The 15238-nt window shown below is 35.3% G+C and overlaps 2 protein-coding genes across 2 annotated transcripts in view; one reads left to right on the top strand and one right to left on the bottom strand.

The window, feature by feature from the left end:
• LOC141480414 (uncharacterized) overlaps positions 1-15238 on the top strand; it is a 388666-nt gene that overhangs the window by 15147 nt on the left and 358281 nt on the right. The gene's annotated exons all lie outside the window — the stretch shown is intronic.
• The window catches only part of LOC111511015 (intermembrane lipid transfer protein Vps13), a 1108316-nt gene that overhangs the window by 833301 nt on the left and 259777 nt on the right, over positions 1-15238 (bottom strand). Inside the window, 1 exon segment of the mRNA XM_074170346.1 lies at positions 14634-14872. Coding sequence (XP_074026447.1) covers positions 14634-14872 — 239 coding nt within the window.

Here is a 15238-nt window from a genome sequence, read left to right as displayed (position 1 = left end):
CTAATCGAATTAGTAAAATGCCGTTTCCAAAAGAGTGGAATGAAAAACCAAAAGTGTGTGTCTACCCAATGATGATTGCAGGGGCTATTGTGTGCTACTTTTGTCAAATAAGTAGACCTAAGGATTCAATCAATCCATGTACTGGTATGTGTAGTGATTGCGTGTTGCGGATTCAACTATCGCCTCCTTCTCATCCACCGAAGCGAACAAAATCGGATTATCGTCAACAACAGTTACAGTGTCTGAAGTGTTCCGAACCTATAATATTTAACAATATAGGTATCTGTAGAAATATTTGCGGTACCTGTGCTGCCGTTCCAACTCCACTGCAACGTTGTTTGCGTTGTGATACATATTCCATGAATTGTTGGAATCATGTATGCAATGCATGTAGAAGTACTTGGGATCTGTGTGAGAAGGTTGGTCAACTCTACCCCAATAGGAGAATCCATTTTTTTCAATGTTGGTGTTTGACGCACGAGCAACAACTATTGAGGAATAGAGTCAAAGAACGTTCCACATCCACAGAGACATATTAACATTTTTCATTTTATATTTTTTATTATCGTTATTGTCCTCTATTATTAATAAATATATATTTTGAATTTATTTGTATTATTTTCTAACATTTAAAAATACATGCATGCAACACAAAGTTTTCCTCTTAAATGACAAAGATTGTTACATGCGTGAATAGTTCAGTGAGAGAGCGCATGTGCCAGTTGATGAAAGAGCGCATGCGCTAGTTTATTTTCTTCTATAAATGGTGAGGTCTCAGTAACATCATCACCTTTCCTATCCACATTCTATTGCTATCACATATCATTCCTCAGACCTTAATAATCATGAGCTCTATGCCGCTATTGATTGCTGAAGATGGTTCACCACTTGTTGATATCGATCAGACTGATTTTGAAAATATTCCAGTATTACATTTATCGAGTCAAGATTCGATAAATGATTTTGATATTAACGACTTCGTTAACTTTGCAGATGTGCCAGAACCAAATGAGCAAATTATTATTGAAAATCCGATCGTTTCGCAATTATCATCACTCAAACACTCTTCATCTACCCTTCCTCTTGGTGTTGATAAGAAATCTAGAACAATCAAGAGGAAGGTTACTAAGGCATCTTCATCGATTGTCACTGACTTTAAAGAAAAGAAAGAATCCAAAAGTGTTGTGCGACAGAAAAAACCCGCAACGAAAAGTGACAGATCGAAGAGGAAGCCAAAAGGTACTCCTAAAGAAATGAAGAGTGATTTGAAAGCTGAACCGCTATCTTCTTTCAGTCCCCTCCATCGGTTTGGGGAAATGAAAAGGAAAGCAAAATACCGTCTTGTAAAGGCACAGATGACTATTGCTGAACTTGAAAAGAGTGAGCGAGCTATTAATGCTAATAATGAAACTCTTGAAGCATTAGATGCCAAGATTGCATTAGCGAAGGTTGAATTGGCTAGAATGTCTAAAGATGCTGATGAACTCCGTTCAAAAATAGGTAAAGATAAGCAATTCCATCAACGTTCGAGAATGCAAGCTCAGGCTGAGCTTGAGGAGTCGACTAAGCTTTATGAGACGGCATTATCAGTGAGAGATAATTGGCAAAAAGAGTTGGATACTGCATTTCAAAGTGACGGCGATTAGTTTTGGGAATGATAATGTGTTTTCAATATCGTGAGTTGAAAAATATAAGCGGGAATGGAGTATACAATTAATTTGGTTTGGTATACACAGAACATTGCGAATGGCTGGGGCAATGTTTACCGCTGCAATATTTTTCAATTCACATACTTATAATTGAAATGAAAACAATAATGAACTTTAATATTACTTTATTCATAAAAGTCACTATTAGATACATTTAAACCATATTTGATTCATCAATCCAAGAATTTTGTTCGCTAGGAAGACCTAACCACTTTACATATACTTTATTTTTTCTTCTCTTCAACACCTTCTCAATCAGATATACGTCAGGATTCTCGGTTCGTAATAACTCTTCTTCGTAAAAACATCCTCTAATCGGCTGTTCATTCATATCTTCAAGATTATAAGTCGTTGGGATGGTTTTATTAATTTTAACAATCTTGAATAGCTCCGTGGTAAAATTCGCAGTGTAAGACTTTTCAAAAATATTTTTGTATTTACTTATACGTACAATATCATTCAATTGGAATTTGGGTTTACTTTGTCTTCCTCCAATTCCATTGATACCCTTGAATTTCAATTTTGTTGTTGAATCAACATTGATGGGTGCCATACCTATTGTACGATGAACTTTATTATTATATCTACTAGTTATAATTGGAAGAATATCAAGCCATTTGTGGTGACCTCTCATCGAAAATTCCTTGTAGAGCCATGCCTTTATTGTACGAATCACTCTTTCTGCTATAGCTGCCTTCTTTGTGCTGAATGTTGAATAATGATTGATATTATATTCTCGCATGAGAGATGAGAAGCTTCTATTAAAAAATTCTTTCCCTTGATCGCTTTGTATATGTTTAGGGGAAAATTTGGCTTTCTTCAGTACACATTTCATTGCATTAGTTATTGTACTACCTGTTTTATCTTTAACTGGCACAGTCCATAGATATTTTGAGTAACAATCAATTACTATAAGTATATATCGGTATCCTTCATTACTTTTTGCATAAGGTTGTAGTTCAGCTAGATCTATTTGCCATAGATCTGCAAAACCTTTGATGGTAGTTATTCTTCTACGAAAATTACGTCTTGCAGGTCTGTGTAATTCATTAACAACTTGTCGTTTGATATCACTTACTTCATTAGTCATTCTATTTCAATATGATTAAAGAGAAAAAAAGTGATAATGTTACTGCATTGAATGATGATGTGACAGTGATCATTACTTGTGGATATATATTAATATATTATACCTTCTTCACGTAATTCTTCAATTATTGAAATTATTTCATTATCATGTCCGGTATGTCCAGCTGACTTTGATGCTACCAATAGTCGTAGGCGAGCAACTAACTCTTTCGGTGAATTCCAGTACACATAATTCGCAGGTTTAGAATTATATGTTTTCTCCATTTTCACTCGTTTGAGTGCTCCACCAATTTTACTTCTACTCCTAATTGGATATTGTCGTGAGTCTAATAGTGGTTTGATGACTTCACGAAATTTTTTAGAATTTGTATTTTTAAAACCATTCTTCAGATGATATTGTTTATATGGAGCATTCGTTATTTTCAATATTTTGGAATATACTTGACGAGTTTCTTCATTATCAACATCTTGTGGATTCTTCAAAAAGATCATATCATATAATTCTGGACTACCTGCGCATTCATATTTTTTCACTTTATTAGCATCCCAAAATGAAATGTTTCCATCTTTGAAATGTACCACTAGACTTCCCATTTTCAGCTTTTGTGTAATTGGATCCATACGTACGCCAAATGTTCCATCATATGCTGGATTTCTAGATTTTACATTATTCAAATGTTTCATCAAAACATCTTCACCACTTTCATTCATAACAGGTGAGATGTCAGGATCCGAGGAATCGATGTGGGACGATGATGGTGTTTCGAATAGAGTTGTTCTCATATCGTCTTGAAGTGTGCTCGTGTCACTATTCACAGATGATACACCATCAAAAGATTGTTTTCTTCTTATTGGAGTACTCATGGGATAATTTGAAGTAGATTGAACAGATCCACGATTTGGTGATAACACTGCTGATTTAGAAGTAGCGTTTGATGATAAAACATTCAATGGTTTCATTATGGGCTCATACAATCTTTCAAGTGTCGAACGATTTTCAATATTATCATTCTTGATAGAGTTGAATTTCTGTCTGACAGCTTCTGTTGTCTCTACTAGTTGACGTTTCAAATTCATTTCATTGTTTTTATGTTCAGAATCGTTTTTTGTATTCATAATGCCCTTTTTAAATTATAGCTCAATTCGTTGATGAAGTGACCTCTACAATATTCAGTGATCGAATAAGTTTCAAAAACAAGATCATGGGTATATAAAACTATCGAATCCTTTGCGATATCTACCTTCATCTATTTTTCTATCCTTATCAATTACTAGAAATCCATATTGATCCTCCCAGCATTTAACACACATCAATTGGAATTGTTTGAATGTTACATCGGGTGAAACATGATCTGAATAAATGTGATGTAAATTCGTCTCATCTTGTTTGAACATTATAATGAAATTGGTATTGTCACGCACTAACTGTTTGGGTACCCGTGAATATGTCTGTGCTAGATAAAAACAATCAACATCCTTATGACGTCCCATACAGAAATATGATCTAATAATATCTTGCTTTTCACATATCACATCATCGAAAATGAAAACAGAATTAGGCTTAGCGTCGGAGGGTTCCACTATTTCTGCATTATTGCTGAATGTATAAAAACCTAATCCTTTTATAGGTTCCAAAACACTTCGCAAGTACTGATATTTAGGTTGATTGAGTGACTTCGAATAGAGATACACATTTCTAAATCTCAATCCTTGTGGATGTGTTAATAGTGATATCATTGCATTCGTCTTTCCACAATTTGAAGGTCCTATAATGAGTCCTCGAACTGATGATGGAAGTAGTGGACCATGTCTGAATACTCTTTGTCCATTCAATCCACACCCAAATTTCTCATCTAGATTATCTACAGCAAACTTTTCTTTCTGTTTTACAATGCGCATCGTGCCGTGGTTGGAGACTATATAAATGTTATTAGCTTATTCATTTCAATGTGTACCATCAAACGATACGGACGTATTGAAAGTGATCGTAAAATTAAAAGAGGTTGTGGTTTTGTTAATGATTTAATAAACAAACTTCCTTTCGAATTACATCTACCTGGAGGATATCAATACTGTGGACCGGGTACAAAATTGAAACAACGTTTAGCTCGTAACGATCCTGGAATCAATAAATTAGATATTGAATGCAAAAAACACGATATTCAATATTCTAAGCATCCATCTGATCTTGCAGCAAGACATTTAGCCGACAAAGAACTTGAATACAGCGCTTGGGATAGGGTTAAATCAAAGGACGCGAGTATTGGGGAAAGAGCAGCTGCATTACTTGTCACCAACATTATGAAAGCGAAAAGACATATGGGCATGGGTTGTAGTACCAATAAGAAAAAATGTAAGAGGAAACAATCGAAGAAAAATAATATTAAAAAAGTTGCATTTGGTGCTGGGATAGTCCATAAAGTGCGAAATGTATTGAAGAAAGCTGGTGGGAATCAATTTGTGACGAATAATAGCAAAAAAGCTATCACTGTGGCATTGCAGGCGGCACGTAAATACCTTAAAGCTGCCGGTGGAAAGAAGAAAATCCGCACACCACGCATAATTCCTGTTCCCAAGATCGGTGGACTTTTACCATTGATACCAATTTTTGCTGGACTATCCGCACTAGGAAGTTTGGCGGGAGCCGCTGCTGGTATTACCAAGGCCGTGAATTCGGCAAAAGCCAGCAGAGCGGCTTTAATGGAAGCCAATCGTCACAATAAAACCATGGAGGCTGTAGCATTAGGCAAACACGGAAGTGGAATATATCTCAAACCATACCGTAAAGGTTTAGGACTATATTTAAAACCATACAAAGCCACAAACAAAACAAAAAACTGATTGAACCCCTACCTCAGAGGCCTCTTACTGATCTCGATCTCAGTTATTATGCACAAAAAATGAAAATTCCACATTTTCGTGGTGTTTTTATGCGTGATAGATTACCATCTTCAGGTCCAAAACAAAACGAGACAGCTATTGTTAATTTAGATGGAATAAGTGGACCAGGAACACATTGGGTGGCATATAAAAAATGTGGGAAAGAAGTCACATATTTCGATAGTTTTGGAGATCTACCCCCACCATTGGAATTGACTCGATTCTTTCGAAAATGTTCGAATGTAAAAATCAAATATAACTATGATCGACAACAGAAATTTAATACAGTTCTCTGTGGTCACTTGTGCTTGCAGTTTCTCTCTAAATAATTTTCCAAATAAAAATGGATTCAACACCAAAACTGGATCGGGAGGCTATCAAGGGAATGGGGTTTTCACTTAGAATGTTTTCAAAATATGGTACCTTGAAAAAAATGGATAAAGTGATGCTTGCAAATATGCCTAAGGAAGTGATACTTGCATGTGTTGCACATGAGATTGCATATGTTTGGGAAAAGTTGCCTAAGCATCTGCAAGATGACATCGATATAATGAAACATAGATATTGTTATGAGCACCACCACGATCAAAATTCAGATTCGGATGTTAATGATGGTCCTATACCTCGAAAATCAATGTGTTGTATTTGTAATATAGAGGATGTGAATATTGGTATCAATAAAAATGATACTTATTACAATACAACACCTTCCAAAAAGTGTAAATTGTCTCAAATGTGCTGTTGCTGTGTACAATAATAAATTGAAATGTGTTTCAAAATATTCATCAGTCATGTCACGAAAGTTCGAGCTACAAGCTGTCGGGACAAGTGTCTTGAGTGCGGATTTTTTTCCACCAATTGAATTGGATAGGAACAGTCGTTATGGATTAGGACTTTTGGGATTCTATGGATGCAATACAATCAATAATATAACTGAAGCTAATAACTTAGTTAGTTTTAGAATCAGTAATGACAACTCATCGATATCCCAAAAGTTGACAATTGAAATTCCATGTGGTGCTTACGAAATAGAAGAGATCAATGCCGTCATACAGAAACATATCATGTTCAGATTGTTTCATGATAAAAAACCAAATGATGTCGTTGCAGATGATATTTTCTATCTACACGCCAATAATAATACATTCAAATGTGAAATGCGATCCAAATATGAAATTGATCTGACACATCCAAATTCTATAGCAGAAATGATGGGGTTCGCTCATGGAATATTTCCACCAAATCAGATACATGAATCATCATTACCAATAAACATTACAACTGTGAGACTTATCCGCTTAGATTGCAATATAATATCTGGTTCATATATAAATGGTGAAGAATCTCACATTCTTTTCTCATTCGATATTGATGTTGAACCTGGCTACAATCTTACTAAAGAACCACACAGTATTATATATATGCCTGTCAGTCCAGAAGGTCGTCAATTGATTCACAACATTACAGTGCGTATTTTGGATGAAAAAAATAACCTTATCGATTTTGGAAGTGAAGAAGAGATTTTCATTATTTTGGAATTGAAGAAAATCGAATAACTGTTGTTATGGGTTTCATTTACAATAGACAAAATCGCATTGAACAATCCCAAACGAGTTGTACTATTAAAAAGAAAGGTGTGCATAAAAAGAAAAGTGTGCATAAAAAGAAGCTCATTCCACAAGTGTATGCTAAACAGTTAGCACATAACGCTCTGTCTGTGAGTGATCTTAAATTTTTGAAATCGATTGGATTGAAAGTGAGAAAATAACAATGGTGCTCGAAACAAACAGTGAAAAGTTGAATATATTCAATGAACCAGTGCTCGATCATTCTCTCATAAGTTTACATGAGCACACATATAAGCCCTATGGATCACCGCTATTCAGGAATTCGGATGAAATCAGAATTGCAATCAATAATCAAGATGTTATACTAGATATTGCCGACAGCTTCATTTACATAGAAGGTAAATTCACCCCAAAGATGTAGCGAAAACATGCTATCTCTCGAATAATGCAATTGCATTTCTCTTTGACGAAATTCGTTATGAAATGGGTGGTGAACAAGTGGCTGTTGTTAGAAAACCTGGGATAACATCTACAATGAAAACCATGATATCATTTGGACAATCTCATGCTAACACATTATTGACATCTGGTTGGGGACTTTCACAATTGAAGCAAGATATCTTGGATACAAGCAGTCATGTTTTTAGTGGAAAACTACCACTGAAATATTTGATGGGTTTTGCTGAAGATTACAACAAAAGTATCTTGAATGCCAAACAGGAATTGATTTTGATTATCGCTCGATCATTCAAAAACTCGTATATAGGTGAGGTTGATGCTGATTTGGAAATAAATAAAATCGAATGGAAAATAAGACATATTGTACCAGATGATAAACACAAGCTCAAACTTTTGAGTAGAATAAACAAAAGCGGTCTGAATGCCAAAATCAAATTGGCATATCGTATGTGGGACCTCTATGAACTACCATCATTACGTGGGACTTCTTCAGACATATGGGCCATCAAAACAACTAATGCATTGGAAACTCCTCGTTTTGTCATCATCGCATTCCAAAGTACTACCACATCTGAAGATAGAACACAGGATATTACAAAATTCACAACTGCTGATATCAATAGTATTCGAGTATACTTGAATTCTGAAGTTTATCCATATGAGCGTTGGAATTTGAATTTCGATAAAAAACTTGATGCTCCTGCTTATTATGCTTTTGAGAGTTTCCAGCGAAGTTATTATGATAAAGATATGAGTGAACCTCTGATGGACATTGGGCAATTTAGAGAGAATCCACTATTCGTCATCGATTGTTCCCATCAACCGAATGCAACAAAATCATCAACTATTGATATAAAGATTGAGTTTGAGACGAGGAAGACCAAGTTTCCAGACAACACTAAAGTATATGCATTAATTTTGCATGATACAATTTTAACATACAATGCATTGGATGGTTCAGTTCATAGCAGATATTGACACTTTTTTTCACTCTATCATATACTGTTTTATGATCTTTTTTTTATTTGTAACTGACTCAAGTCACGTATTGTATTTTATATCATATTTATTGTTTTGTAATCATTTTCTATTGTATTTCATGAGATTTAAATAAATAAAACATGAAAATAATACAAAGTTTTTTATTTGACATCATTTATGATTTACAGGAACATACAGACTATCTAAAATAACTTCTTCCTCATAATCATCATTTTCGCGACCATCTTCAATTTCCTCTCGATTTTCATCATTCAATTCAAAGTGATGAATAATCCATTCTGGCAAGTATGGTTGGAGGCTATACAGGAATCTTCTTAGGTTCAGTTCAATCATAACCTCACAAAGTTGCCACAATTCCAATTCATTATCCAAAAATTTGTTACAAACTTCTGCACCACTCCAATAGTTCTCAGCATCACGAAGGCATAATTCGATTTGTTTTTCATCATAGCATACACTCATATCATAATTGCTTGCATGTTCGGCTCCATCACCCAACACCTTCAATTTAGACGACAAATGTTGAACCGATGATTTGAGATCTACAACATCGACCCAATCTTGACTTGCGTACTGCATCCACATCTTTAAATGGTGGAACTGAAATCGAATAAAAAAAAACAATAAGCAACCTCCAATTTTTCAGTGATATAATACTCACATTCCCATTTTACTTGTAGTTACAAAGTGGGTGTATTCAACTAAGTTAGTAATGTTTATATTTCCATATAATTATCATCTAATATATGAATATTAATGAAGCAATAAGAAATTCATTATAATTACTATTATTATTCAATCATATTGAATTTGACTAGATTTAGCGTTTTCACACCAAAAAACTTTGTAAGCTATGACCTAAAGAAATTCGCTATAAATTATTACAATTATTATTCAATCATATTGAATTTAACTAGAGATCGCGTTTTCATGCCAGCAAAACTTTGTTGGCTCTGTCCTAAATACACCATCGTATATTTACCACCTGATGAGTTGATACAAGATATATCGTCATCACTGAATTGCAACGAAATACGTTTTGGTAGCCATGTTTTAAATAATTTATCATTGCTCACATCTTGCAAAGTTAATAAAATTGATTTACCAAATCGTGTAGAATAAGTTGACATATTTTTAATTATGTACACTTCATCAATTGGCAATGATGATAAGGCCTTTTGCTCTAGTATTTCAACCTCCTGTACAATCAAATTATTAATTTTATTCAAGTCTACTTTTGAAACGGACATGATGATAATATATATGAAAATATAAACAATTTCCAACAGACAAATACACTCACCGTCTTCCTTCTATTACGAACTGAATAACACTCTACCAATTGCTAACTGCTGCAGATATATTCGTCTACTGATTTCATAGTGTGCCAAGCATTTCTTTTATATTAAACAGTGCGAGTCACCCCCACCATGAAACCGTGAAAGGTTCACATTGCTAGTTGCTATCCACTAGAGATGCCTGACGTCACAGCCAAGCCCATCTCCCAATTTGATGCGATAACAGTTGCCGGCACGAGCAAGCAGTGATCGTTGCGCTCTCGGAGAGGGCAGACGTTTGCACAGTCCTCGCCCGCCTGCGTGTCACCATCAATAGCGAGGGTAGGGTGATGCGTTACGTCACATCATTCACTGCTTCGAGAGCGATAGCCGAACAAGCAATTGTCGTTGCGCTCTCGGAGAGGACAGACGTTAGCACAGTCCTCGCCCGCCTGCGTGTCACCATTGATGGCGAGTCTGGGGCGTTACGTCACATCCTTCACTACATCGAGGGAGGTGAGAGCAGACCGATGAATACGCATTACTCTGCCACACGTCGTGGAGTGAACATGTCGCTCTCTAGCCGTTGAACGGTTATTGCTGTGACGTCACTCCACTACTAACTTGGTGCCCTCACACCGATGGAGCATTCATTACTTGGAGGATCTTCGAAGTATGCAGACGTATGTTTGCACATAGACAAACAAGCACATGATGAAACCCTGTACCGTGCATTCTCTAACACACACACACACACACATACACACACAAAATCTCATATGAAAAAAAAATCTGAACGATCCATGCACCAGACACTTCAAGGTCACAACGCCTTGACTTCACTGCACAACAAAAAAAAGCAAATAACACGTCATATTGGTGGGGGGAGGATTAAAACCGGGAAAAAATTTCTGAACAATCCATACACCACACCCTTCAAGGTCACATCACAGTGACTTCACCAAACAACAACCAATAAAAAAGCAATTAATACGTCATAGTGGTGGGGGGAGGCTTAGAACCGGCTCAAATCTCCTACTAACCGAATACCAATCGTGGTCTAAAATAGGATACTCCGATTTAAAAAATTTACCTCGTGATATGGGACAAATATGATTCACAATTTGGTAATTTTTTGAACGGTATCGTTTTTTCGGACACCTCAAAAACCATCCAAACAGTGTGGCATATATTATTAAGGAAAATATAAGCAAGAAGATTGAAAGTGTCATATGAAGTGTCATATGATATGTCAAAGATGGTAATGTGATAGCACGTTTTATGGGTTTTCATGATGTTTCATCTGGGCACAAAGCTGACGATTTGTTCAATTTTTTAATTCGACACCTATGATTTTTGGCAAAAGTTAATTGCACAAACCTATGAACTTAAGTATCAAGCAAAGCGTGCAACAACATAAAAATTTTCACGCCTCCGGCGGGCTCTTCTTTGTATTTATAGTCTATATGACTTTGTGTTTATAGTCTATATGACTTTAGCCTCCCCTGTTCTCCAATGCACGAGCCGTCACTGGACATTACGTAAGTTTGATTCTCATGCATAACAGTTTTCTTGCTTCAACAAGAATATTGTGAAATATTTTGAAGTGTCAGTATGAATTAATTAGGTGATACAAGCAGTCTCTCTGAGAGATGCATCCATCTATTTTGAGTTTCATGTTTTATGGGCAAAATTTGTGTATTTTATATTTGTAATGTGGTTTCCCTTCAAGTTCCGGAAATAAAACGGAAGAGTCTTCAGATTCGTAGGTTTTCAGAACGACGATTGTCCTGACGTAGACTCGCCGGGCTTTTAACACAGTATGATTTTCCAGGATGGATGGACCGACAACAAATGGGCGGTTCTGCACTCCCTTCAAGGAACCTTAAGATCAACACGTTTCAAAGGCGCCTCCAATCGCCATCCACAACTCGCTGCCAGAGCCACAAGGGACACCTCCGTCCATCTCAAACAGAACGCAACGGAATGACTCAAGCCCTTGAGAGTACTACAGATCTACACTCGGTAACATGTAACGGTATTCTTTCGCGTGTCCAGCTCATTACGCTAAAGACACAAAACTGTTGTATCTGTCTAGTGATATTGGGTACATTCTTATCCTGATGCCAAGCCTCTAACTGAAGTTACTTTAGGGGTGTGTAGCAAGATCCATTGGTTACCAATATGTGAACTACCGGTTCAATACCTTCAGCCATCTTGAACGGATATAGCGTATATATACTGATCAACAAAATTCAGAAATGTAGCTGAATGCTGCATTACACTGGTCAACACAATTATTTAGGAGAGGAGTTGAATGCTGTATTATAAATTTTGACAAAACAATTGACAGTTGACTTGGAGGTGTACTTCACAAAAGTCTACGAATTTTTTTGGGTCATCTCTTCGTTTTAACTATTCACGGTTTTTTCAATGGGTTGAAATTTTACGAGTGTTATTACATCCTTCTGATTTAATGATTCATCAAGGAAAACATGAATTTTCATACTGGCTTCATATTATAAGTACTGCTTTCACTTATTTTGCAATTGTTATTATATCATATCTCATGTACTATAGAGTTCCTAAAAAACCAATGAAGTCTCGAAAGCTTCAACAGGAAAGAGTTCTCATGTTTCTTGTCGCCAACTGCAATACCTTCTCCAACCTCATGCTGTTTGAATTTTACTGGACCATTATTTTAACACCTCGACACGTGTTTCGATCACCAGATGATCATCTCCAAGAGGAAGATCAAACTGTTTCTTCCTATTGAAGATGATCGCTTGGTGCCGCCGCCTTTTCCTGAGGCAGTTTGGGGTGAAACTTATTGAAGACCAGTTAGCGAGGCGAATGTTGGTTCCGAATTTACCACTCACAATACGTATGAGGCTTCAGGAAATTCTACCCAAACCTCCTGATCATACTGCGAGATGAAATTCTGTGGAAACTCATTCATTCGAAACGAATTCTCGAAATCGTTGGTGCCCATGTCTCCAAACAAAAAAAAGAAGACTACAAAGTACTTCTGTAAACAGTGTGCCTTGTACTTATGCCTTCACGACTGTGGTTTTGTTTGTGCAGGCGGTTGTAAAACCGAGAAGAAAGTTGCTCCTGATGATACAGAGGCATGATTAATATATTTATTCAATTAATATTTTATTATTTTCATTTAATTATTTTTTTCAATTATTTTTCAGTTTGCAAGTTGAGTGTATTTTTAGTTTTTTAAATAAATACATAGAGAAAGTCGTGCTTTCATTTATTCCACCTTTTAAATGAAAAATTCAGTGCAAAATTTCGGTGTTATTTATTCCTCCACTTGAAAATTAACAAACATCTTCAAACATCAACATCTCTTACAAGTCGAACACGAAAATAACACAAAAAATAAACAACTATGAAATAGAAGAAGACAAAAACTTAAACACAGTGTACAGCATACAATGCTCAGACTGCAACAAATCTATATCGGCCAAACTAAGAAAAAATAACAAATAAATCAAACCTCGCAGCACGCCATACACAAAAAACATAACCCCCCCAAAAACATCAATCTCAATTAACAAGTCAATAAAGGAAACCGTATGGACATCTGGGAAAACCTGAATATCCATAAATTCAAAAGTCATAACTAACTTATCCAGGAACAAATACAAATCAAAACACAACAAGACCTAACATTCAATATACTACACAATACACATTCCTAGTAACAATGAAACTAGTGAAACTCCAACACAAAGGATATTACCTGGACAAATACCTAAACTAAGGCGTTCTAACCGTATAAAAGAACAAACAAGAAGATAAAACGTTCAGTTTGAGTAGAATCTTGAAGGCAATAGCACAGTCTGCTATCGAAAGTGCTCGCATATCAAAATATATACTTTATTATCTGAAGATTTGCATCTTATTGACAAAGTCCAAGAAATACAATATAATAAGTAAATGTTACTAAAACTTCAAATTCTTTTTGTAAACAAATGTTAATATTGAAATATTTCTTCGATATTTCGACTTTGAAAACATTTTCAGAAAGCTATCATTATACTGAGGTCTCAATCTGCCTACTTCCCAAGTAATGTCATGCTGCAAGGCTTTTGACCCCGGGGCCTGCCCACTCCCAAGCGTCGACGCTTGGAAATAATTTTGGAATAAAATGATGAAAATCTTTTGTAGTTTCTTTGTAACTTATAATATACGTAATGTCCCGAAAAATATTTAATGATTTAGGGGTTAAATTAGAAGTAAATTGAATGGAGCAGTTACAATAAATTCATTTTTTGATATCGGGTAATATTAGACTACATGAATTTGGATTATTCGATTAATGATTGTACATAGTGAGTCAATAAATATTTATTGCAGAGATTTGACCAAATAACTGAAATCTTGAACGATTCAGAATATAATAGTCATTTCGTCAGAAGATATTTTGATGATATAATCTCACCTTTCCCAGATATTTTTACGAACTTTTATAACGTATAAAAATATTGTAGACAATTTTGCAGTTCCCAAAAAGAAATATTGATAAAACAAATTTTTATATTAGTATCCGCATCAAAAATTTTGTGGTTTTGCAACTAGACGTCTCATATTATATTTGTATGAGTTATGTTAGTAAGTCACATTCAAATACCCACCTGAAAATATATGGCCTTGAATAAACACTCTTTTACTTTACCAGACGAAGGAGTTTTAATAATCTCTATCACTTGTTCATGTCTATGCAACTGCAATCCAATGCTGCCAATTAATAATGACACATGGGTGACATATGTTTGCTGTATCAAACCACATTCCAAAGAATTTACTTCGAATGATACGAACTCAGTAGATTGGCCGCCAATTATTTCTTGATTGTTTATTTTTAAGGCGAATTCTGAAAAAAATTAGAATTAGAAAAAAAATATCAAGATAATATAATGTATTTATTCATTCTACAACTCAATTGGTTTGATCAAGAAGTTTTCCCAGAACTGTACTTTCGATATCTTCATTTTGCCAAAATGGTACAAGTTTCGACTTCTGAGGGTTCGTAAGCAGTGACCAATAGTTGAATAATATATCAGAACATACATTTTTCGATTGACATTCAAATATTTCGGTATTTTCAATGTTTCATTAATTTTTTATTTTTCGTTCATAGATTTCAGATTTGTTAACATCTTTTTCCACTATAAAGGAAGTACCCCGGCAAGCTTGCTTACACGTTCACGAGTCGAGCGAGTGAGCGAGCACATTACCT

This window comes from Leptinotarsa decemlineata, unplaced genomic scaffold (assembly GCF_025532065.1).
Source record: "Leptinotarsa decemlineata unplaced genomic scaffold, Ldec_3_MD MMD2_P_RNA_scaffold_8, whole genome shotgun sequence".
NCBI classification, from domain to species: domain Eukaryota; kingdom Metazoa; phylum Arthropoda; class Insecta; order Coleoptera; family Chrysomelidae; genus Leptinotarsa; species Leptinotarsa decemlineata.
Note: the sequence above shows the minus strand (reverse complement) of the source record. Positions and strands in the feature narration are given on the sequence as shown.